We start from the raw sequence: 26,903 nt of genomic DNA, 5'->3' as shown, positions 1-26,903 counted from the left end.
GAAGCCTTTGCAATAGTTCACTGGATGGGGAAGGCAACACTTAGATCATGCATAGCTTTGGGTGATCTATTGCTCAGCCCAACCACTTGGGGGGTGGGGGGAGTCTCTGGAACTGGCCCTGCTGAAATCATATGCATACTTCCCTGGGAGTAACTGGTCACATGTCTCTGGGAACCGAGAAGGACTTACGGTACCTCCCCAGGAACATGCATGGAGAATTGTGTTTCTGAATTGTGTTTCCCACTACAGCCTGGGCTCACACTCTGAGCTACAGCTGCCCCTGGGACAATAATGCAAGAAACCTTGGACACAGGATAATAGTCCCTAGACAGGGGGGTGGGGACAGTGCAGACTTTTGCCATTGATGATGATGCCATTCAGGCTGTCCCTGCCAGTTGTCCGGAGAAGCTCACGCCCTGATCGCTGTGTGCAGAAAAGCTACCTTCCCTTTCCCAAGAGAGGGCAAAGAGCCAGACAGGTCTGGGCCCATCCCACCAGCCACATTAGGGAGGCGTGGCTGCAAGAACCTGAACTTCCTCTTAGCATTTCATAGCCTTCAGTTCCCACTCTGCTTTGTCCCTCTTCTGACAGAGGGATGAGCCGCTGTGCAGAGAGCCTGAAGGGCTTCCTAGCCCGGATCGAGGCCAAGGCAGGGCAAGAGAAGGGGCAGCTGGCTGAGGAGTTCCAGGTGAGTCTTGTTTACCTGGGTGGGGAGAGGGTGACTCAGGACAGCAATAGACCTCACCCTGCCCTGGGTTAGGACTGACTGACAGCACCTCTTCTCCACCCCACTGTTCACTGCAACCAGGGATTTTCCTCACATACTCTGAGGTTTTTCCTTTTCCTGGTAGGCCTCCCATACCTTTACTGGCCTGGTGACAGGCATAAATTCAACAGGTACAATTTTTTTTCTACCTGTGCATCTCCATTCCAAGAAAAGCTACACATGTTGTATTTCTGTCTAATTTTCAAGGAGTGGCAAGTTGACTTGTCTAGTGATTACTTTCACAGAACCAGCACGTTTAAAAATGACATTTCAGTCCTACTTTGACCCATGATTTGCCACATGACACAATCCAGCTGATGAGTGCTGGAGGGAAGCCTAACTGCACCTCCCAAATGCTTTCTCCCAACTGCATTCCAGGCATGTTGCCTGCTCTCAGGGGAAGATAATCCCTCTGCTGCTCAGAGGGCTCCCAGATCTATGAGGAGAAAAGGAAGGAGTGCAAGAGGATTAGTATTTCACACTTGCTAAAAAGCCACAACCTTCCAGCAACTACAATGGGCTGCCTCGTATCTCCCTTCTAGTTAGTGTCCAAGCTAGGACCAGAGCAAGGCAAAAGAAGGACAGCAGCAGAGAGAAGTTGACAAGGGTCTTCTTGGGATTAGAGTCCAAAATGGGTGTCCCATCTGCCCATAGTACAGGCCAGCCTTGCATATTTCACCCTTGATTTGTTCCATCACAATAAGAATACAAGAATTCTTGTTGTTGTTCAGTCGTTCAGTCGTGTCCGACTCTTCGTGACCCCATGGACCAGAGCACGCCAGGCACACCTATCCTTCACTGCCTCTCGCAGTTTGGCCAAACTCATGTTAGTAGCTTCAAGAACACCATCCAACCATCTCATCCTCTGTCGTCCCCTTCTCCTTGTGCCCTCCATCTTTCCCAACATCAGGGTCTTTTCTAGGGATTCTTCTCTTCTCATGAGGTGACCAAAGTACTGGAGCCTCAACTTCAGGATCTGTCCTTCTAGTGAGTACTCAGGGCTGATTTCTTTGAGAATGGATAGGTTTGATCTTCTTGCAGTCCATGGGACTCTCAAGAGTCTCCTCCAGCACCATAATTCAAAAGCATCAATTCTGCGGCGATCAGCCTTCTTTATGGTCCAGCTCTCACTTCCATACATTACTACTGGGAAAACAAGAATTCTATTTCCTGCTAAATGACATTCTATACACCTCTTGGAAAATAATCTTTCTAGGCTGCTCTATCTATTTGTACTAGCGTAAAAAGCTTACATGCAGGTATACAATTACAGGATGCTATATAAGCAACTAAGCCCTCAGGCACAGCTGCCTTTTGCGCACTCTTTTCAGGCAAAGATCTGCACTTTTTCTGTGCCCAAGCAGTTTTTCTTTTTTGCTTTGCACCAAGCTTTCCGGCGAAAAGCAGCTCTTTAAAGCTGAATTGGAACAAACATCAGTTCTCATTTTCCGTTGACTGGCATTTGCTCTGGTTGAACTTGAAGGGGTGGGTTTTCATGGGGAAAGCTCTGGATTAAAAAAAAAAAAAAAGGAGGTGGTGCTCAGACACTGTGCTTTAAATCGTAGGCTCTACCTAGAAAGAGCAATACAAAGGAAAGTGTGGATAAGCCCTAAAGCTGTGAACCAAGAAGCTTCTAGTTCAAATCTCACCACTGCCGTGAACTCAGTAAGTGGCCTTATGCTAGCCATTCTCAGCCTCAGTCCCTCGTCTGCAGTATGTGACTACCGGTAATAATAAAAACAGTGACTGGCTTTACAGCTTTGTTGTGCAGATTTACAGGGACAATGCCATGAAGTGCTTTGAACACTCAGAAAACACTGCAGAGGTGCAAGTTGTGGTGGTTTATACCATACCAAATCTGGATTGACTGTCATGTTCCTGCAGAAGAACTAGGAAGTTGTCTTCTTAAGTACAGTAGTATTTTTAGATGATCACTTTTAATGTACATTGTGGTTTTTAAAGGTGTTTTTCTGGTTTCCATTGGTATGGATTTATCTTCCGTAAGTCACTTTTGAGACTGTTCCAGTGTAAAGCAACTCATAAAGGTAATAATAAATAAATAATAGTTTGGCAAGTGCACATTTTTGTTGTTGCTGCTGGCATCCATCTGTCTTGGGAGACAATGGAGGAGTGTACCTTTTGGGGTGAAGTCAAACCGTTGGAGTTACAGTACCTGCTGTGGCTTCAGAAACTGATATGGGACAGACATGTTTTGTTGCAGCTGGGGCAGATGAAGGTGCCTGGTTTCACTGTTGCAGATTGCACCATGGCGTTTCTTCTCCCTGCGTTCCTCCCAGTGGTCATTCCTCCTCTGTTCACTGCTGTGGATGCACAACTTGTCTGTCTCCAGGCACTGCAGTCATCTGGAAGGGATTCCCACAAAGCGGGGTTGATGTTCCAAGCCTTCACGTCATGTTTGGAGACATTTTTGCAGCTTTGCAGAGTTGGTCCACCAACAGGCCTGGTGGCTGAAGCTATAATAGAAGTCTCTGGCCTTCTCATCTGACAACACTTCCCAGAGCTTCTCTGTTGGGTGCAGGGCCAGCCCACCCATGAGAGGCAGCTGCCTCAGGCAGCCGGGTCCCCAGGGGCAGCAGATCTTGATGTTTATTTTTATTCAGGGCCGGATAACCCATGAGGCCATGTGAGGTGAGTGCTTCAGGTGGCAGGATCCACTGGGACAGCAGAGGCCAGTGTTGATAATTCTGCTGTCCTTGTTGTCGAGGCAAATCTTCCCTCCTCCCTTCTTTCTGGCAGGGAGGGGGGCATCATTTTGGGATCTGCCTCAGGTGCCAAAATGTATTGGGCTGGCCCTGGTTGGGAGCCTTGACAATTAAATAGCTCTGAAACTTACTTAGATCTGTAGTGTAGACGTGTTTATTTGGTAGGGGGTGTGAGAAGCTAGAGTGTCTGCATTTGTTCCCAGATCTAAGCTGGCATGCAGATTGAAGAGAAGAGTTATTAATACATAGTTGTAGACTCCATGTTCCGTTACACGCTAGCATGATGAAGAAATGTAGGCCAGGATGGGGCAGGGCTGATGCAGCTGGACTCACCAGCAGCAGGAAAGAGATTTCACACCTCTCCCAGTGGCATCCTAAGTGCATCCTTCTCCTCTCTCCCCATATAACTGATGTAGAAAAAACCTGCTCCTTTTTCCTTATGGGGTACTCAAGAGCCTGTATAGAGTCCTTAAGTGGGTTCTCTATCGGTAGGAGAAAATAACAGAGGCCAGCCAGAGAATATTGAGAAGCAAAGCAGCTAGTAAGCCTGATCTTTATTAAACTGTTGCAACAGGGTCCTCACTCACCACACATGCAGGAGGGAGGAGGAGCCCAGAACAATGGTGTGCAAGCCCTTATACAGACTTTTGAAATTGCCCACCCTGTAGCCCAAGACCACCCCCAAAAACATCATACATTCATCACAGAAGGAGGCAGTCTACAACAGAAATCCTGTCTGCCAGGATACCTGACAATGGTCACTGATTGCTTTACTTCAGCAGCCCGGCCATTCTTTTGAGATGCTAAATACTTAGTTCCTGGATCCAGGTCTCAGGCTCACCCTATCCATACACAAAGACAGGTAAGCAAAAGACAATGGAGAGGCTTTCCCATTTCCTTCCTCCTTGCTGAGAAACATTTGAGGTCAATTTGGGAGAGTCAAAATGGTTTCAGGATTGCTCTCATGGACTATTTCAGACACGTGATTTATATTTTTATGTATGTGTTTGTCTTGTAAATTGATAAGCATTTAATTTATATATTTGAGACCTTAAATTTATATAACATAAGGGAACGATTATAGCCACTAATTCCTATGGGGAAAGAAACTCAATTTGGGATCCTCCAGGTTTTCTTGTTCTTGCAGTTCTCCTCTCTAAATATTTATTTGCAGTTCTGCAAAATGTGGGGTTCCCCTCAAATCTGCTGATACCTCCTGGTGCTGTTCTGGCAATGGGTTTGCTAATACTGTAGTATGAATAATCAAGAACCATGCAAAATCAAGACTTGATTCTGCCCTGTAAAACTGGGCCTTAATTGTCCCCCGTTCCTGAGAGTGCGAGTTCCCAGCTGACTCGGCCAACATTGCTTTTCCGTGCCCTGTCAGATGGCTGAGATGATGAGTCCTTCTAAGCCGCACATGCCCCGCAATCGGTTGCTGCATATCATGTGCCAGGATGCATTGGACGTGGTCACCTTGTGGATGAGTTCACTCTGGGAGGGCTCCATGGGTGGCCTGTCTGGTCTTGATTTGAACTGAGGCTTGCCTTTTCAAAACACATACACCTGAATACAGATCCACGCATGTCAAGCACATCCAATGCACATTTAAAGTACATGGCTTCCCCGAATATTCATGGGAAATGTAGTTTCCCCCTCCCATAACTAAAACCCTTAACAAACTACACTTCCCATGATTCTTTGGGGAAAGTCATATGCTTTAAATGTGTTCTGAGGGAACTTTAAATGCAAGATGTGCATCTGCCTCAGTCACAAATCTTTTGCTATCACGCCATTTTGCTCTTAAGGTGTATTTTTTGAGGGGGTGGAACATTAGTTGCTTTCCTTGGTGTCATACGTCCCCTTTATTGATCCTGCATATTCAAGCTCTCGGTCCAATTAAGCTTTGATCCTTACAAGGTTTTGTTGATGCCAAGGACCCTCATTTCACTGTGACCCTGCAGCAGTTTGCAAATATTGCATTTCCTTATGGTGGGACGGGTTTGTCCTGTGATCCTGCCTCTGGTCCTGGGTTCCAGCATTGGCTTTGCCCACAGGCCGCATCCAGGTTCCAGATGTTTTAAGTTCAAGTAACTTGCCAATTTGAATTGAAAGTGAAAATGGGAAACTTTCTCTAAATTTGTGTGTGCCTGCATTTCAACTTTACTTCCTAATTTATAGGCACGAGAACAAGGTATTGTCACAGACCTTGAGAATAGGAGGGGGTGGAAACTAAGTCATTTCTACTTTTGCAACCATTTAGTTCCATGAACTCCAGGTACAGTCATACTTGATTTCCCACAGAGACAAAAAGTGAATCCAGGTGTCCTGATTCCTAAGTTAGCAAGGTCTAGAGCAGGTTTCAGTGTCACATGCCTGGCCATGCGAGGCTGCTAGCTCTCATTGTTGGTGTCATTCGTGGTGACAATTCTGAGATGTTGTATAACCCGCCTCGTTTCTTGAGCACTACATAAATAGTAACTGGCCTTCATCGTTCTGTGTTTGAGAAAGGTCAGCAGAGAGAGGTGTCAGGAACCCAACAAGCAAGAAAGTTTCTCTGAGGGTTTAAACGGCATATCTGGCATGCCAGGGTCACTCTGCAAATCAAATCTTTGTCCTCTTCCATGCATTGAAACCTCTTGCACTAACTGTTGTGCAGTGACCATCCTCCACTGGGGCATAGAAACAAGCAAGACTTGGCATAAGACAAGGAGGCAATGCTTAAGTTCTGAAATGGGTCAGGTGACGATTCAAGCTCGCCTAGGAGGAAGCTGTATGGTTCACCTTGGAAATACCTGGCATCATGTTGTAGGTTCAACCTGTAAAGCAGCTTGAGATGGAAAAACGAGAAAACTCCAGATTCTGACAGGCCCTGCCCAGGATCCACCAGGTTGTGCCCCTGGCTCCTCCTTTTCAGGAAGATCCACACCATACATTTAAAGTACACCCAGTTCCCCACATAGAACTACAATTCCCATTACCCTCAACAAACTACAGCTCCCAAGATTCTACTCTGCCTTTCACCATCCAGGCTCAGACCCCTATTTAGTTCAGTGAGAGAGTTTCTGCTTTCATGGAATCATAGAGCTGGAAGGGACCCTGAGGAATCTGCAATGCAGGAATCTTGGCTGAAGCATCCATGACAGATGACCATCCAAGACCATCCAACCTCTGCTTTACAACCTCCAAGGAAGGAGAGTCCACAATATTGTCTGGGTAAAGTCAGGACATTTGAGCCAGATATGGAAGGGTACGGGAAGCCTGTGAAGGGCTTGAGAATAGGCATCCTGGAAGCTGCTTTATACCAAACTAGACCCATACTGTCCACACTGACTGGCAGTGGCTCTGTAGGGTTTCTCTTAGGTCAGGTATGATCTGCCTCACCCTGCCTGGCGATGCTGAGACTGAACCTTGGACCTTTGCAGGCAAAGCAGATGGTCTACCACTGAGTGACAGCCCTTCCCCATTATGGTTTGGATGGCAGGAGCAGTACATGGCTTTGAAGGAAAGGCAACAGCCACAGATGGTGGCAAACTCATACTGTGGGCAAAACTGTCGTTTACAATTTCTCAGCAAACATAAATTATGTTGTACAATAAGATGAACTTGTTGATGCTGCCCCAGACATAGGAATCGCTGCCTGGGGATGGGGAACAGCTCTAGGTGAATAAATAAGGAAAGGAACTGAATTCATGGGCTGTTTACATTACCTGCCACTTCTCAGCTGCGGGCTGCGTTTGGGGAAAGGGAGGAAGTTAAGTTTCGACATCCCTCACTGGTGGAATACAGCAGAAGCCAGACACATGTTCAGCTTGACAGAAAAGTGAGACAGGTCCATAGCAAATGATAAATATATGTGATTTTTGCAGGGGGGGGGGAGAGGGAAAGAAACATGAGCATGCAAATAACAGTATGCTAAAAGGGTGTATGTTACAGGCACGCATACAAATCAGGACCTGATTCAGCATTTCCTCCTCCAGTTCAAGCCTGGGTTCCCCTCACTTACACAACCCATTGGACAAACATACTGGTTCATAAATTCAAAGCCCCTTCCCTGTGCTTCAGGTACTCTGCCTGCTATGGTTATGTTTAAAGCACTTTGTGCACATTTATTCAATTATTGGCATATTTATACCCTTTTGCACAAACACACGTGCCAGAATATATATGCCGGTATATATTATATTTGATTTAGGCTGTCCATACTGGTTCCTACCCGTCAGTGCTGTGCAGAGCCAGTTTCTGCAGAGCACACTGAACAGGTTTCCTTTGAGCTTTTGCTAAAGGAGGAGATTGTACATTAGACCTAAGCATGGCCAGTGCACATCCACAGCATACAGTACTGTAACTGAGATAGATCAGGATGCACCCCACATCCATGCTTGTAAAAGAAATACAGTTGTTCTCTGTTGATCTTTGAAAACTAAGGGCTGATTCACACTTGCCAGACAAACATTTGTTATTTGGTGGGTGCACAACTTTGATGCAGGACTGCTGTATGTCCCACCTCTTTATTACATAATCCACAAGCCTCATTTCCCAACACCTCCTTGTTTCAATTTTCTTAATGGTGTTTGCCACCAAAAGGCCATTAATCCTATTTTCACACTGCCTCAAGAACACACCTCTGTGTTATATGACCCCTTGCCTGACCTGGGTGGAGACCACAAGTAGATAGAGTCATCATCCAGTGTTCCAGTCAATTCCAGGAAGGGAAGCCAGTGTCATCACACCAGGGAAACCTGCTCTGATGATGCACAGTGTCAGGGATTTGCCTTCTCCTCATGAGGAGCCCGGGCGGAGGTCCTACTCATGAGGAGAGCCAGGGCGGGAGTCCTCCTTGTGAGGAGAGAGGGGAAAGAGATTCTCCGAGGGGGGAGGATCGGGACAGGGAACTTCCTCGAGAGAAGGTCTTGCTTAGGTACAGGGATCCCCAGCCACTGCTGTCATCTGACTCCTCTCAAAGCCCGTCGCCAGAACTCTCTCCCACAGAAGAGGAGGAGGAGCAGACGGTCAGGGATGCAAGGGAGAGACCCAGCACTGCCAGCCAGACGTGATTGGAGGGAGAGTTACAGCTTCTGGCACAGGCACAGCGTCAGGGGGGTTAGGAGACCCAGAAGACATCGTTTCAGGCTGCTGAGGCTTTGGTGCTGGGCGGGAAACCGGAGAGGAGCACACCAGTGGGGGTGTGCTGCAAACAGAGAGCGTGGGAAAGGAGGGGCAAGGCAGACAGGCCTTTTGCCAGCTGTTATCAGGGAAGGCCTCTGGGAAGCAGGCCAACACTGGGCATTCAGTGCCAGAACCGATGGAACTGGGAGGCGCACTCGCGTGGGAGTTTTCAAAGGCAGTGCCAGCCAAGGACTCCGAATCGAAAGGAGAAAAAGCGGCGAAAATGCTACGCCTGTGACCGCCCATAGCACTTTGCCAAACACTGCCCCCAGAATCGCATCTGGCAGGGAATGGTGGCCACATCTGTGCAGGAGGACGCTGGAGTGGTGGAGCAGGGAAATGACAATGCCTGGCTGGAAAAAATGCTAAGGGGCACCGGTCAGGCAGAACAGAAGTAAAGACCCAAGGGCAGAGGCAACAGCTGCACCACACCCACCAAGACTGGGAATCGTGCTCAAGGTAGTGCTGGAGCTGCCAAATGGACACCCCCTGGAGGTGGAAGCCCTACTGGACAGTGGTGCCTCGGCCAATTTCATGTCAGAAAGGTTTGCAAGAGAGCATCAGCTTGGTACAGCAAACTAAATACGACATAATAGGCATCACTGAAACCTGGTGGGATGAGTCTCATGATTGGAATGTAGTAATAGAAGGATACAATCTATTTCTGAGAAATAGACCAAACAGGAAAGGAGGAGGAGTGGTGTTATATGTCAGGGATGTGTATACCTGTGAAGAGATCCAGGATTTGAAACTTCAAAGCCAAACTGAGAGTATCTGGGTCAAAATTAAGGGAGAGAAAAATAACAGTGATCTCATTGTGGGAGTTTACTACAGATCCCCAAGCCAAACTGAGGACACAGATGATGCCTTCCTGGAACAGATGACCAAGCATTCAAAAGGAAGTGAGATAGTAGTAATGGGGGATTTCAACTACCCTGATATATGTTGGATGTCAAACTCAGCCAAGAGCATAAGGCTGAACAGATTCCTCACTGGCCTTGCAGACAATTTCATTGTCCAGAAAGTGGGAGAAGCAACAAGAGGATCAGCCATTTTAGATCTGGTCCTAACCAATAGTGATGACTTGGTAAGTGGGGTAGAAGTGGCAGGATCATTAGGTGGGAGTGATCATGCTCTTCTGGAGTTTATTATACAGCGGAAAGGAGCAACCAAGCATACTAAGAATCAAATTCTAGACTTTAAGATAGCCGACTTCAGAAAACTTAGGGAAACGCTGGGTGTGATCCCGTGGTCAGTAATACTAAAAGGGAAGGGAGTTCATGGATGGGAGTTTGTTAAAAGGGAGATATTAAAAGCACAACTTTAAGCAGTACCAATGAGACAAAAACATGGAAGGTGCCTAAAGAAGCCAGGGTGGCTATCTAAAGAACTTTTAACTGATTTAAGATTTAAAAGGGATGTGTACAAAAAATGGAGAAAGGGGGAAATCACCAGAGAGGAATTCAAACAAATAGCCAGCACGTGTAGAGACAAAGTCAGAAAAGCTAAAGCACAGAATGAACTCAGGCTTGCTAGAGAGGTTAAAAGCAATAAAAAGGGCTTTTATAGGTATGTCTTAAAAAGCAAAGACATCACCTTGCCAACAAAGGTCCGTATAGTTAAAGCTATGGTTTTCCCAGTAGTAATGTACGGAAGTGAGAGCTGGACCATAAAGAAGGCTGGTCGCCGAAGAATTGATGCTTTTGAATTATGGTGCTGGAGGAGACTCTTGAGAGTCCCATGGACTGCAAGAAGATCAAACCTATCCATTCTCAAGGAAATCGGCCCTGAGTGCTCACTAGAAGGACAGATCCTGAAGTTGAGGCTCCAGTACTTTGGCCACCTCATGAGAAGAGAAGACTCCCTGGAAAAGACCCTGATGTTGGGAAAGATGGAGGACACAAGGAGAAGGGGACGACAGAGGATGAGATGGTTGGACAGTGTTCTCGAAGCTACTAACATGAGTTTGGCCAAACTGCGAGAGGCAGTGAAGGATAGGTGTGCCTGGCGTGCTCTGGTCCATGGGGTCACGAAGAGTCGGACACGACTGAACGACTGAACAACAACATGGGTATGTCCGTAGCAAAAGAAAGAACAATGAAACAGTGGGGTCACTTAGAGGAGAAGATGGTGAAATGTGAACAGGAGACAGAGAAAGGGCGGAACTCCTCAATGCCTTCTTTGCCTTAGTCTTCTCCAAAAAAGAAAACAATGCCCAACCTGAAGAATATCGAGCAGATGATTCAGCAGGGGAAACACAGCCCACAATAAGTAAGAAGGTAGTACAAGAATACTTGGCTAGTTTCGATGTATTCAAGTATCCAGGGCCAGATGAACTACATCCAAGAGTATTAAAAGAACTGGCAGAGGTGATTTCAGAACCACTGGCAGTAATCTTTGAGAATTCCTGGAGAACAGTCGAAGTGCCAGCAGACTGGAGGAGGGCAAATGTTATCCCTATTTTCAAAAGGGGGGAAAGAGAAGACCCAAACAATTACCGCCCAGTCACCCTGACATCAATACCAGGGAAGATTCTAGAACAGATCATTAAGCAAACTGTGAGCATCTAGAAAGGAACGCTGTGATCACTAAAAGTCAGCATGGGTTTCTGAAAAATAAGTCATGTCAGACTAATCTGATCTCATTTTTTGACAGAATTACAAGCCTAGTAGATGAAGGGAACGCTGTGGATGTAGCCTATCTTGATTTCAGCAAGGCCTTTGACAAGGTGCCCCATGATATTCTTGTAAAGAAGCTGGTAAAATGCGGGCTAGACAATGCTACCATTCAGTGGATTTGTAACTGGCTGACTGACCGAACCCAAAGGGTGCTCATTAACGGCTCCTCTTCATCCTGGAGAGAAGTGACTAGTGGGGTGCCACAGGGTTCTGTCTTGGGCCCAGTCTTATCCAACATCTTTATCAATGACTTGGATGATGGGCTTGAGGGCATCCTGATCAAGTTGGCAGATGACACCAAATTGGGATGGGTGGCTAATACCCCAGAGGACAGGATCACACTTCAAAATGACCTTAACAGATTAGAGAACTGGGCCAAAGCAAACAAGATGAATTTTAACAGGGAGAAATGTAAAGTACTACACTTAGGCAAAAAAAATGAAAGGCACAAATACAGGATGGGTGACACCTGGCTTGAGAGCAGTACATGTGAAAAGGATCTAGGAGTCTTGGTAGACCATAAACTTGACATGAGTCAACAGTGTGATGCAGCAGCTAAAAAAGCCAATGCAATTCTGGGCTGCATCAATAGGAATATAGCATCTAGATCAAGGGAAGTAATAGTACCACTGTATTCCGCTCTGGTCAGACCTCACCTGGAATACTGTGTCCAGTTCTGGGCGGCAACCAAAATGGTCAAAGGCCTGGAAACGATGCCTTATGAGGAACGGCTTAGGGAGCTGGGTATGTTTAGCCTGGAGAAGAGAAGGTTAAGGGGTGATATGATAGCCATGTTCAAATATATAAAAGGATGTCATATAGAGGAGGGAGAAAGGTTGTTTTCTGCTGCTCCAGAGAAGCGGACACAGGGCAATGGATTCAAACTACAAGAAAGAAGATTCCACCTAAACATTAGGAAGAACTTCCTGACAGTAAGAGCTGTTTGACAGTGGAATTTGCTGCCAAGGAGTGTGGTGGAGTCTCCTTCTTTGGGGGTCTTTAAGCGGAGGCTTGGCAGCCATCTGTCAGGAATGCTTTGATGGTGTTTCCTGCTTGGCAGGGGGTTGGACTGGATGGCCCTTGTGGTCTCTTCCAAGTCTTCTGATATCTGACTTCCCACTGATGGTAACTACCATAGATGGAAGGGAGTTGCTGGGGGGTGAGGTCTCTCAGCAGACGCCACCCATGAGAATGCGCATATCCAGGCACATGGAAGTCATAGACTTCAATGTCACCCACCTGTCAGGGGCGCCCATCATTCTGGGCATGAGCTGGTTGGACCTTCACGTCCCAGTCGTGTCGTGGCACCAGAGGTTGTTCACCTTCGGGTTGACCCATTGTATGGAGAACTGTCTGGCAACAGAGGGGAAGCCAGACATGGAAGGGGTGATCGCCACAGTCCAGTTGGAAGCCTCCAGGGGAATTCCCCAGAAGTATGAGGACTTCAAGGACATTTTCAGTGAAAAGGAGGCAGACAAGCTACCCCCACATAGACCCTACAACTGCCAAATAGATCTCTTACTGGGGGCAAAGCTTCCGGCAGGCAAATTGCACTCCATGTCTGACCAGGAGTTGCAGGACCTGAAGGAATTCATAGACAAGAATCTGCACAGGGGATTCATAAGGGAATACAAAGCAACAGGCGGCAGCCCCGTGTTCTTCGTGGACAAGAGGGGGACCACGCTGAGGAGGCTGGTCATGGACTACCGCGCCTTGAACAGCCGCACGCGGCCCACTTCCTTCCCCATGCCACGGATTGATGATCTACTGGCAGTGGTGTGAAGGGGAAAGATCTTCACAAAGCTGGACTTGAGGGGTGCGTACAACCTCATACATGTAAGGGAAGGATACGAATGGAAAACAGCCACGTTCATGCCACTGGGAACCTACAAATATAGGGTCATGCCGTTTGGCTTACAGGCGGGCTCTCATTGCTTCCAAGCCTTCATGCACCACGTATTGGGACCCCTGCTGTATAAGAACTGTGTTTGCTTCTTGGATGACATACTGGTCTTTTCAGAGAATGAGGCTCAGCATGAGCAGCATGTCAGGCAGGTGCTGGCCAAATTGCAGCAACACCAACTGTATGCCAAACTGGAGAAATGTCAATCCCACATCAAACAGGTAGAGTTCCTGGGCCACGGGGTGTCGGACAAAGGACTGGCCATGGATGGGGAGAAGGTGAAGGCAGTGTTGGACTGGAAAAGCCCCAGGACCAAAAAGGATGTGCAACGCTTCATCAGCTTCAGCAATTTCTACCGCAAGTTCATTAAGAACTTCACATAGCTGACCAACCCCATCACAGACACACTCAGCGAGAAGAAGAAATTTGTATGGACACCAGACGCGCAGCAGGCATTTGAGCGACTCAAGAGGGCGTCCGCCTCGGAGGAGCAGCTATGGCATGTGGACATTGCCCGACCCATGAGGATCGAGACGGACGCATCTGACCATGCGGTCGGCGCAGTGCTCTTGCAGCAGGACACCGAGGGAGACTGGAGACCGCATGCATTTTTCTCTAGGAAACTCAGCAAGTTGGAGCGCAACTACACCATTTGGGATAAGGAGCTTTTGGCCATTTTCGCGGCTTTTTAAAAATGGCGGCACTTCCTCATTGGGGCTAAGCACCAGATCCAGGTAAACACGGACCACAAGAACCTGGAGTACTGGTGCACGGCGAGGGTGCTCAACCAGCGCCAGATTAGATGGGCAGAGTTTTTCGCCAACTTCGATTTCCGTATTCGCTATGTCCCGGGTGAACAGAACGTGAGAGTGGATGCTTTGTCATGCAAGCCACAGTACCTGGAAGATGACGGCCTTCCCACCACTAGGCACATAGTTCCCCTGGAACAGTGGACATGCGCGGGAACAAGGGAGCAGGCGTCGCTGCTGCTCAGGCTCACACGCGAGGACGCATTTGCTCAGCAGAAATTCAGTGACGTCCAACAGGGCAAGGGGGTAGAGGAGGGATTCGTGGTCAAGGACGGTCTTTTGTTCTACAAGGGGGCGCTTTACATCCCAGGAGAACACCTCAGGGCCAGGGTCCTCAAGCAGCTACATGACAGCCCTTCGGCGGGACACTTCGGCCAGCAGAAAACCATGCTGCTGGTCACCAGGGATTTTTGGTGGCCGGGAATAAGGGAGGACATCAGGAGCTACATTCAGGCCTGTGACACGTGTCAAAGGGCCAAGGGTGACAACAGACGGCCGGTGGGGCTCCCGGAACCTCTGCCCATGCCCAGCAGACCGTGGGAGATGGTGTTCATTGACTTCCTCACTGACTTGCCCATGTCCAGAGGCAAGACGGCAGTGCTGGTAGTGGTGGACATGCTCACCAAGATGTGTCCCAGTGCAGTGTCCGCAGAGCAGACGGCTAGACTGTTTGTGGACCATGTGTTTCGCCTGCATGGGGTGCCATCAAGGATCGTGAGTGATAGGGGCAGACAATTCACCTCGAGGTTCTGCTGCAAGCTCATGAGTCTCTTGCAGGTGGAACTGAACCTGTCAACGGCAAGACACCCTCAGACAAATGGACAGGCGGAGAGAGCCAACACCATTTTGCAGCAATATCTGCGCTGTTACGTCAATCAGAGACGGACTGATTGGGTATACTACCTAGCTCTGGCGGAGTTTGCGTACAATAACTCAGTCCACGTATCCACGGGGATGACCCCCTTTATGGTGAACTACAGCTGCCACCCCAGAACATTTCCTGGGGAGGGGGAAGCAGGGGCCCAGTGTACCCGCCGCAGAGAATTTTGCAGAGGCTATGCAGGAGGTGCACAAGCAGCTCAAGAGCAATCTGGAAAGGGCCAAGGAGACATACAAAAGGGCAGCCGATGAGCATCACAGAGAGGGAGAAGTCATTAAGGTGGGGGACAAGGTGTGGCTGTCGTCCAGGGGTTTGAGGTGATAGCACAGATCAATCTGCTAGCTTTTAAGCTGAGGCTCCCAGAGAACATGAGGATTCACCCAAAGATCCACAGGTCTCTGCTCTCACCGTATTGGGAGGGCCACCAATATCGGGGGAGGTGGAGGTCTCTTTCACACCTCCAGCAGCGGAGGAGGAACTCTGCAATGAAGTCACAGAGATTTTGGACTGTAGGTGGAAGGGGGGCAGGTGAATACCTGGTGGCCTGGGAGGGGTCAGCACTGGAAGACAACACCTAGATGCCGCATGACCAGATTGAGAAATATCTCAAGGCGGAATTTCACGCCCTGTATCTGCACAAGCCAGCCCCCCCCCCCGGGTACGCATTTTCACAGGACTCACTTGCAAAGGTGTCAGGACAGGAGTCATCCACCCAAGCTGATGGGGGGGGAGGGGAACCCACGGCCCTGTCGGAGGGGGAGGGGTGGGATGTAGTCTCTTTCACCCCTTTTGGGCAGCACCAGTGGGAGGCCGTATTTGAGACTGATGAGGGGGAAGACACAGATTTCCTGGGGTTTGTCACCCCTCCCAGACCAGGCAGCCCCAGCGGGGGGGGGGAATGGAGTGATGATCCCTGGGGGTATGAGCCACCGAGTTCCCCTCAGGCACAGGAAGCCGGGGGGGGCTTTGGGGAGGGAGTGGATGTCAGGGATTTGCCTTCTCCTTGTGAGGAGAGCCCAGGGCGGGAGTCCTCCTCGCGAGGAGAGAGGGGAAAGAGATTCTCCGAGGGGGGGGGATCGGGACAGGGAACTTCCTCGAGAGAAGGTCTTGCTTAGGTACAGGGATCCCCAGCCACTGCTGTCATCTGACTCCTCTCAAAGCCCGTCGCCAGAGCTCTCTCCCACAGAAGAGGAGGAGGAGCAGACGGTCAGGGATGCAAGGGAGAGACCCAGCACTGCCAGTCAGACGCGATTGGAGGGAGAGTTGCAGCTTCTGGCACAGGCACAGCGTCGGGGGGGGGGGGGTTAGGAGACCCAGAAGACATCGTTTCAGGGTGCTGAGGCTTTGGTGCTGGGCGAGAAACCGGAGAGGAGCACTTCTGGATTCTGCAAGTGACTGAGCAGTCATGTTTTTAGCTAGCTCTGCACTGTAAATAAGTATGCACAATAAAGTAGTCTTTAGAGTAAGAGGACTCTGTCGTTACTTGTGAGCAACCCCCTGGGGTATCTTGACACACAGCATGGTCAGATGAACATTGCATGCTGCAGAAATATACTCAATGAGAGATTGTAAGATTTCGTAAGTAGCAGCACCACTCTGTTCACTGCCTCTAGTGCTGTCATTGACCATTTGCTGGGGGTCACTCACTTGCAAAAATGGCTTCCAAGCAGTTTATTTATTTACATTCCTTCTATAAGGGTTTCCCCCTTACAGACTGCTTGAAAATTGCAGAGGGGTCTTGGTGGACCACTTAATGATTTTCCTTGTTGTTGATGCAACTGTAATGCACTGGGATAGATATTGTGTGTGTGTGTGTGTGTATTGTATTGCATAGAATTCAAACTGTAATAACAAAATATAATATAAGAAGTGAGATGAGCAAATAAAATGCAATTAAAATCAGTGTGAATATTTAATGTAATTGATGTGCCTTTTCCCATCTCCAACCACAAATCAACAGATGTGCTACAGACCATGTGAAGCTTGTGGACCACAGTTTTGAAATCCCTGCTCCATACCGTTTTATGTCATATAGACCTCAGAGTAAAAATTTGCATCAGTGATAACAAAACCAATAAAATATCAAATTCAAAGCATACAAACAATTCCTTTTTTTAATGTTCCATTTAAGAGAACAAGATTAATGCTGGTTTAATTAATGCTGGCTTTAATTTTATTGTTATATAATTTTATGTATATAATTGATTAATGATTATTCGATTATTCATTTTGAAACTACATGTTGAAAGTTCCACATGAAGAGAGTTCTGCCTGGAAACTCAGTCCATAAATGCTTTAGATATACAGGCAACTCTCCATTTACACTGGGGTCACATTCCTAGGAACTGTGTTTTTACATGTATATCATGTACATCAGGAACACCATTTAAAAAGCCTCTGAACTTATGGGAACCGTTTAAAGGCAGCCCTGATGACAGACAGCCCTGTTTAGGGAAGTTCGAAAGGATTGATGTTAAGCCAGATGGGAGGGATATTATTATTATTATTATTATTAAAACCCTTAAAAAGCACCCCAAAATCCACCAAATTCCACCACAATTGCCCCCGCCAAACCTCCTTGCTCAAATTCCAACTCTCCAAAGGCCCCAAAGGTTGGTACAAAGGCTCATGGGATTGCTAGATGCTATTTTTGTGCCATTGTTGCCATTTTTTGCACCCTTTTAGGATCACTTTCAGGTTTGTGGCAATGTGCACTTGTGTGGATGCCCGTGCCCCAAACACACATAAATGGGAAGTTGCCTGTATATATAAATAAAAAGGAAGGTGTGGCAGGGACAGAGGGACCTTGGGATTCCCAGGCAGCCTGGCCAACTATCAGGGATGATGGGAGCTGCAGCTGAGCAACATCTGGCAGTCCACAGGTTTTCCCATTCCTGATCCAAAAGCTGGGGATTTTGAGGGTATTTTTCATTCTTATCCCCCAGAGCCTCCATTAGGCACCAGGAAACCTGCTAAGCTTGTTACATGTCTGTTTTTCTTTTTTCATTCCCTTGGAGACTTGTTGTCAGATGGAAAAGCAAGCGTGTAAAGATTTTAATAAATGAACAGATGCTCTTGTCTCTCGGCAGGAAATCAAAGCCCGGGCAGCAGCATTCCGGCAGCAGCAGGGCATTTCAACAGAAGCTGGGGGCAACAAGGAGAATATCAAGAAGAACCGTTACAAAGACATCTTGCCATGTGAGTTGCCAATGAGGAAATACTACTACCATGGCATGGCTTTAATATTGGCATCTGTGGCATGGGGCCAGTTCTGCCCAACCTGGCACTCACTTCCTCTTCTATGGAGGTTACCACATTCCTCTTGGGCTCCTCCACCCTAGGAGTGCCTTGAAATGTCTTTCATCTGCTCGTCTCACCAGCAAAATATCCAGTGACTGTTGCCATGTTCCAGGCTGTAGTACTTGAGATTCAGAGCCTCAGAGTAAGTTAGACCCTAGATCCATCGGCTGCTCTCAAATTATAGGAGTTTTGTGGCAGTCCTAGTGACTATAACAATATTGTTTTAAGTTTACTTTTTAAAAATCACAACATTCTGAAAAAAAGAAAATATTGCATATGAAGAGGGGGAGGTTTTCTTCTTTCTCCAAATATCCATCTTTTCTCCATTGTAAAAATCATGGCCAAGGAATCATTCCAAGAATGAGAAAATTTTCTTTTTTTTAATAAGAATTTATTGAGATTTTCAAACAAAGAAAAAGAAAAAAGAAAAGAAAAGAAACATAAAATACAAACAGTACAAAACAACATCTTAAGACAAAAACAAAAACTCAACAAAACATATAATTATACATTTTCTAAACCTTATTTTCATATTCATCTTAGGTGGACTTCCCCAAAGCCCCTCCTTTCTGATTTTCATTGTATATCAACTCTGGCAATTTCTATATCATATTTTTTTCCATCTTAACAATAAAAGAAATACACAACCCCTATCTTCTATCATTCTATATCATTTTTCAATCCATAATCATACAGAAGATAGTATTTTTTTTTTAATTTTTATTCCAATAATTCATATTACATATCAGTAATCTAACGATACCTTCCCTACTACCTCCTCTCCCTTCTAAGGCTATCCATATATCTTAATATCTATAAAAAAATTCATTTAATTCATCAATCTATTATTTATTCCAAGTTCGCTATCTCCTTCTCTGGTACACAAATCCCCCAATCTAGTCGGTAAGTCCTATAAATCAATCCTTTTTTCAACACCAAATTATCTTTTTATCCTTTAATTATACTTTCTTCACCCCACTCCCTTACTAACCATTCTAGCCATTCTCCTTCTTCTTCCCTTCCCCCGCTGTTCTCCCCCCCATAACCCTCTAATTCGATTCTGCCCTCTCTTCCCAGCTCCTGTGTCTCCTTTTGTTCTTTTTACCATGCCTTGTTCTAAATTTATCATTTGTCCATAAAAAGTGCTGTACAATACTTCTTGTTGTTGGCTCTCCTCTCTCTTCACTTTTTGTGTTTTTAGACTCTTCTTCTCAAAGTTCTGTCTCTTTTCTTCTTTTTGGACTACTGGTCTCACACACACATACAGTCTTTCCTCTTTATACACTGTTGCTTGTTGTAATTTCTCTTGTTGTTTTTTGAACTTTTGGACTCTCACTCCAAAAGTTCTCTGATCTTTCTTCTTTCTGGACTCTAAGCCTCTCACGCTTATAGAGTCCTTCTTCCTCTGCTATTTCCTCTTCAGTTTCCTCGTAGTCCTCCTCTCCTTTGATAAATTCATACAGTTTCGTAACCTCTCAAGTATTCTGGTCAAGAGTATTCTTAGTTCCAACAAGTAGATTCATAGTCTCTCGCATATTCTTAACAAGTGCACTTTCAATTTGAGCAAACTTTGCTAACACCATCTGCTGGAAAACTGACATTGTTATGTCTGTACCCATCCCTTCAGCTTCAAGGACACCACAGGGCTTGAAAAACAGGAAATGGTGGAGTTATTATTTCAATAGCTTTTAGAATACACATTCCATTCCGACAAAGTCATCATAAAGCCTCACCTTCCGATCGGGTGATCTATCCCCAGAATTAGGAGTAGCTTTATTCAGTCTAGTATTCCGGTGAATACAGGGAATTCCAGCACAAAATCCAACTCCCCCCCCTCCCCTGTTCTAGGGGGAGATTCACTGTTAATCCTTAGAAGTTTAGATGTTTCAAAAACCAATTGTTTCTGGATTCGGGATACTTTCTTTGCCCTCCTCCTTCATCAGTGGTTAGGGACTGACTTCCTTTTTTAGCCCCTTTACCTTATAGCAATTTTTGCCAAATCAATCCAAATTTGTACTCACTTTGAGAACCATGGCATTTTTGAAGTCTTTGGAAGAATCAAGCGCTCAAGCCTCACAGTCCCGCAGCTTCATGCCTCAAAGGAAGCTCTGTGTCCGATACATCGCGGCTCCCCCCTCTCTCCTGGAGCTCAAAACTTGAGCTTGCTGGGGAGGGTAGAGCTCGCTTCTGGTGTCCGCCGGTACCCACGTCCCCAAAACGCTTGATTTGGGGCTTTATCTGGGGGTCACTGCACTGTAGCGTTTCCCCCTCGCCTTTGAAGCATTGAGTCCCCTTCAGCCAAAGGGAGCTCCGTCCGTGATGGCCGGTGCTCGACTGGAAGTGGTGCGGAAAATTTCTTGTCACACCCCCATTGACCCCCCCCCCTGCAAAAATGGTTTTACGTTATTTCATATTTTCTTACAAAGGAATAATAAGTAATAATAATAATAATAAACTTTTATTTATATCCTGCCCTCCCCGGCCAAAGTCAGGTTCAGGGTGGCTAACATCAGATACATAACATTGGTATAAAATCAAACAATAATTAAATTACCTCCTAAAAACACCTCAAAATCAAATTAAAGTCTAATTAGATGGCTTTCCACAGGGTTAGGGTTGGGAACAGTAAGTGCTCCACTGAACTGAAATTTCAGCCTTCATGACATAGGAAAACAGCCAAGTAAACAGCTGTTTTGATGGAGGAGGGTCAAGATATTAACTGAGATGCATGAAATGTCATATATAGCTATATAATCCCTAGTATAGTAAGATAAGACCTTCGGAGCAGGCATTTTTTTTAAAAAGTTTTTAATGATCTAGTAGGGCAGTAATTGTTCCTTGATACCGTATTTTTCACTCCATAAGACGCACTTTTTCCTTCCTAAAAGAAGGGGAAATGTTGGTGCGTCTTATGGGGCGAAGGCTTGGCTCCTGCTGCCTCCCCCCGCCCCCGCCGCCTTTGGCGGGAGGTGGGGGTGGCAGCGGAGATGTTACTGGATCCTCTGTGCCACCCGCCGATCTCAAAAGCAGGCTTTTGGGATCTGCGGCGGGGCGCGGAGTGGTGGAGAAAGCAGCATCCCCGCTACTTTCTCCACCCCCTCCCCACCACCAATTGGTGCCAGGCGCGGGGTGGTGGAGAAAGCAGCGGGGATGCTGCTGCTTTTGGGGTCGGCGGCAGGGTGCATGGTGGAGAAAGTAATCAAATCAAATTCAAATTTATTGCGGCTATAAGCCCATAAAAACATAAAATATGGAATATCTGACATAAAGTTACAGCAAACCATAGACCCTGGAGTCATAGGGAAACAAACCACAGCACAAATACAAGTTTTAAAATTGCAACCAGGGAGCAGAAAACAAAAGTATTAGTGGTCGTGTGGTTGGCCACAGCGCCTTTTTTGAGATATGACAGAGTTTAGAAACCTTGCCACCTGCAAGGTTGTATAGGAGTCATTGTCTTGCAGGAGTAAGGCAAGGTGTGACTCAGCTGGTGCACCTGTAAGTTTCTGAGTTATTGGTCTTAGTAATTTTGCCCGAGCCTCACTATGCAGGGAACAGATAAAGATTATATGATGGAGAGATTCCGTCGACTTTTTATCACAATCACAAAAGGCGGAAACTAGGCCCTTGGAAAATCTATGTCTCAGGACATTGGAAGGAAAAACATTAAACCTTGCTTTGGTGAAAGCGAATCGGTGCCCAGCAGTGGAGAGGGAGGATAGGTATAGAGGGACATGATGTATTGGAGTAACTCCAAAATTCTGAGGCGAGCAGACACCCCCACCCAGCATATGATTACGCTGCAGCTCCAGATCGTCCAGTCTTTGTTTGATTAATCTTTTTGCCGAAGCAGGGTCTAAATTAAGCGAATCTGAAAGAGAGATTCCAAAAGACAGAAGTTTGGCGTGGATTTTCCCAGTCCAAGGGTTTGCAAATTCGTCACGCCAAAGACATTGGACGAGATAATGGCTGGGTAATCTATGCCAAAGAGTTAACCAGTAGATGAATATTCGTTTCCATAAGAGAGTCTCTAGTGAAGGAATCTTCAATTCTAGTCGTATAGCTGCATTACTAACACACGTAGGGAGTTTTAAAAGCCGGCGAAGAAACTGATTTTGCAGCACCTCCAGCGGGGCCGGATTTACCAGAGCTGCCCAAAGCGCAGCAGCATAAGTAAGAGTGGTAATAACTTTTGCATTGTACACCTTTAAAGCCGTGTAGGGCTCCGTCTGAGAAAAAAAACTGGAGAAGTGCATGAGATAGAGTTTTGCCCTTGTTAAGTAGATGCTGAACTTGGGATTTCCAGCTCAGGTTATATTGAAAAACAATCCCTAGATATTGGAACTTAAAAACTTGATCTATTTTTACTCCACCAAGCTTCCACTGAAAAAGTTTCCGACTTCTAGAGAAGACTACAACTTTTGATTTTGAGTGGTTGATGGACAATTGGTTAGACTGACAGTAAGCAGTAAAGATCTTTAACGCCCTACATAGCCCAACCCTTGAGAAAGAAAGGATCACCGCATCATCTGCGTATAAAAGCAGCGGACAATGGTAGTTTGCGATGCGGGGGGCGTGAATGTAAGTGTGCGACTCGTTTAGAGGCTCTCTCATATCACTGACAAACAGGTTGAAAAGGTAAGGTGCTAATATACAACCTTGTCGGACTCCATTATTTATCGGGACCGCATTTGTAAGGTCACCAGCGGGGGTAAGTCTAATTCTGGCAGAGGATCCACAATGCAGTTGGATCATGAGCCAAAGGAGCCTTTTATCAATGCCCCACCTCGCCAATTTCTCCCATAGAATGGTTCTGGGGATGCTGTCGAAGGCTGCCTTCAGGTCTATGAAGGCAGCGCATAAGTGTCCTCGACTGGGGAAGGAGTATTTCCTTGCAAGGTGATAAAGGATTATGGCATGATCTATGGTGGAATGATTGGGTCTAAAGCCCGCTTGTTCATGGCCAATCAGGTTGGATTCTTCTGCCCATTGAGACAGTTTAGACAGCAGCAAGCGGGCATAAATTTTCCCTATAGTCGAAAGGAGGCTGATACTACGATAGTTCCCTGGATCAGCAGGAGGACCTTTTTATAGATTGGTATAATAATGGCTTCCTTCCATGTCTTGGGAATACAGCCAGTAACATTAATGGCGTCAAAGGTTTTGTCCAGGATTCCTGACCACCACTCAGGATGTGATTTAATGGCCTCTGCAGGAACCAGGTCAGGGCCGGGGGCCTTACCCACTTTCAACTGGGATATTGGGACTGATATTTCGCCTGGATCTGTGGGCGGCCATCTGGGTAGGTGTTCGAACAAGTGCTCCAGATGAGGAACCGGAGCTTCTGCCTGTGAGAAACATTTCCTAAGGAACTGTTCCCAAGTAGGGGCCGGGATAACAGTCAAGGGATATTTCCTAGTTCTACTGTTAATTAGTGACCAGAATTCATTAGCTCTGCGGGATTTGGAAACTAAGATCAAGGCTTGCCAACGGGTAGACTGCCACTCCCGTTTTGCCATTTTCAGAGCCTGTTTATAGACTAATTTGGCTTGAAAGTACCGGTATATAGATGGTAAGCTGGAAGCGCCTGAGTTTTTATACTCATTGTATATTGAGCGCAGTTGGAGTTTGGCTTGTTTACATACAGAGTTATACCAGGGAGCTCCTGAGCTATATTGGGCTCGTGTAACTGTTTGAGAAGGCGATGTAAAAAAAGCAGTAAAGTTTGCTGTAAGGTGGCTAAAGAGATTCAGAACTGCACTGGGATCACATGAGTCGGAAATTGAAACAATTGGATGAGCTTGGATTTCTTTCTGAAAAAATTCTGTATACTTTAGGGCAAGAACCTCTGACCATTTAATCCCTCTTAATTTAGATGCTGCGTTAATTTCCATGAGGGGGAAGTGTCTATGATCAACCCCTTGCCAAACCAGAGAAAGCGTGGCCGTTAGGGGAAGGTGGTCACTAACTTGCACATTATCGACCTTAAAGGAAAGGACACTCTTAGCTAAATCCCTGGAAACCAACAGGTAGTCAAGGACGCTATTAGATTTTGTGCCAAGATGAGTAAACTCCCCCGGTATATCAGGGGGGTATCTACCATTCAAAAAAACTAAATTCAGGCGGATGGCCATTAGATAGAAGATAACTCCTGCCTCATTTACTCTGGAATCCTTAGAAATTCTTGTTGCAATGTGCTCCAATTCGTAGTTGTCAAAACAGGGGGTAACCCACCATTTGGTTTTAGTCAATGAGTCCCAATTGGCAGCGGTACGGGCATTAAAGTCTCCACTGATTATAGAAGGGATATTTGGGCATTTAATGTAACAAGAAAGAAGATGGTCTTCTAAAGAGTCCCATCTAGAGCAAAGTTCAGGGCGCCGCCCTCCTGGGGGGAAGGTAGACATTGGATATTAAAAGTGAGATCTTTTCCCCCGTTATCAGCCCAGAAAGAACATAAGGGGGGCAAGCCTTCACAAAAGAGAGTTTGGTATGTAGCTTGAGTGAAACACCAATTACGAGACCACCTTTGGGGCGACCACCTTTCAAGGAGGGGCTAGCACGGAGTGTTAGGAGGTCGAAACCATTTATAACAATTTCCTCCTCCTCCCAGGTTTCTTGTAATAGGATGATGTGAAACAAGTTAATGTATGCCAGAAATTCGGGGTCAGATTTTTTTCCACGCCAACCGGCAATGTTCCAACAAAGAACCAATAGCGGACAGTTTCTATGCTCACCAGTTAACTGTCATTTAGGGGGAAAGGTAGTGTCCTTAGGAGGCTGAGAGGACCCCGCGAAGAAATCAGTTATTTCACTTTGTAGGAGTGGCTCAAGTGGGGGCCGCACTGGCATAGAGTTCAAGGAGGGATAGACAGGCTGACGCAGCTGGACATTCCCTCTATTGGGTGGAGTTTCTAATACAGACAGGTCACACGCCTCCATGATGTTAGGGGACGATGTGTGGAGGGCCTCCAAGTGGAGCCGTCGGTCTTTAAGGGATTGTGTATCAGTTCTCGCAGGGACGGCAGAGGCAGGCCCCCTAGTAGGCCAACCAGATGAGGTTGAGATGATCTGGTTTATATGTCCTGCAGGATCTTCAATCAGCACGGTGCTAACTCTCAGCACTGGGACAGCATCCTCCTGTGTTTGTCTCGGTATCAGAGGAGACTGTAGATCTGGAACTGCCTCTGGGGCTAAGCAAGGAGAATTCACTAATGCATCCGCTCTTTGTATGTCGGTAGAGTAGGAGGACTCCAGTTCCGGCATAGAGGAGTAGGATGGCAATGATTTATTAGGAGAGGTAGGATTTTGAGCATCATTCTTCGGCTCGTTATCCAAGAGGGATGAATGTAGATCTATTAATGGTGGAGATAGATGTCCAACTTGAGGTATGGAGCGAGGATCTGTTTCCTGGAGAGAGGCCCTGGCACCCAGCAAGGGTGTCGCACACTTTGGCATAGGGCTTTGAGGGATTAACTCATCCATTTCCATAGAGCACGGTTCTGCTGAATTGGGGTGATTGATGTTCATGAACGATTTAGTATGGAGGATGTGCAAGAGCTGTTGTTTAAGTGAGTCCAGCCTACAGATTATTTCCTGTTGTTCAGTTGCTGGTAGCTCACCAAAAGAGGCGATAAGACATCTTTACTCCGGGGGTGTCCAGTGGTTGTCCTCACAGCTATGATTCTTTGCTACTACGGTGGAAGCATGGGACATGGATTGTTGCGGGACATACATGTCTAAGGTAGGTGGCTCAGGGTCCCGGATTGTATCTGGGATAATAAATGAGGGGGTCTTATCGGGTGATCTATCGATTAGGAGTGGTTTTGTCTTGGAATCGGTGAAAACTCTTGTTGGTATAATGCCGCAACTTGCTAGGAATGCTTTCCGCCTGATGGAGATAGAGGGAATCCTTGAGGAATAAAAAGCGAGCATTACTTTCTGGTGCCTGCGCTGATAATTCAGTGGTAGCACTGCAATAAGGTCGACTTGTGATGACACAATGTTTAGAAGTTTGCTTAGATGCTCTTTAACACCACGCAAGGTACCCCACCGCGGAGACCCATCCCAGATAGTGAGGCATAATTTCCTTGGTTGCAGAATCAGCGATTGGTGGGACAATAGGGGATTAAGTTGAAACTTAAAGTTATCCAGTTCTTTGTTACTCGAAGGGAGGTATCGCTGTCTGCCTGTTGCCACAGATTGGGCTGCCTTCGGCGGAGAGATAACAATTTTTTGTTGAAGTTTGCAGAATTGTGAGGATAGTCCATCAAGTCTTTCAAAAATACAGTGAAGAGTTCTGATTATTAGATGGAGCTGTTCCCAACTAGTACAATCCCCCCGTTCAATTTCTGGACCTGACGCCAGGGGGGATCCATCCCCTGTAGCTTTTCCATTTACATTTATAGTCTGTGGAGTATTCAAATCCTCCGCTAGAGTAACCACCTCGTTATCGCAGACATCTTTAAGGGGAGAAAATCTGTTTTTTATTGGCACCATGAAGGTCAGTTTACTAAAAGAGTCCTCCAATTTAGCTTGCTTAGGAGCTGGTGCTGAGACTGCTTCCTCTGGGTCTCTGCTGCGTTTACTAGTAGGCGTCATAATGAAGTGGGAGGAAAGCCAGAAGGACAAGAAAGACGAGAAGAGAGATAAAAGCCCAACTTCATAATACCGAA

At 46.6% G+C, this 26,903-nt stretch overlaps 1 protein-coding gene across 1 annotated transcript in view; it reads left to right on the top strand.

Annotated features, from left to right (window-relative positions):
* Window positions 1-515: 515 nt before the first annotated feature.
* The window catches only part of PTPN18 (protein tyrosine phosphatase non-receptor type 18), a 53,982-nt gene continuing 27,594 nt past the window's right edge, over window positions 516-26,903 (top strand). The window contains exons 1-2 of the mRNA XM_033172876.1: window positions 516-688; window positions 18,018-18,126. Coding sequence (XP_033028767.1) covers window positions 596-688; window positions 18,018-18,126 — 202 coding nt within the window. The 5' untranslated portion in view covers window positions 516-595. The remainder of the gene's footprint in view (window positions 689-18,017; window positions 18,127-26,903) is intronic.

This window comes from Lacerta agilis, chromosome 16, assembly GCF_009819535.1.
Source record: "Lacerta agilis isolate rLacAgi1 chromosome 16, rLacAgi1.pri, whole genome shotgun sequence".
Lineage (NCBI taxonomy): Eukaryota > Metazoa > Chordata > Lepidosauria > Squamata > Lacertidae > Lacerta > Lacerta agilis.
Note: the sequence above shows the minus strand (reverse complement) of the source record. Positions and strands in the feature narration are given on the sequence as shown.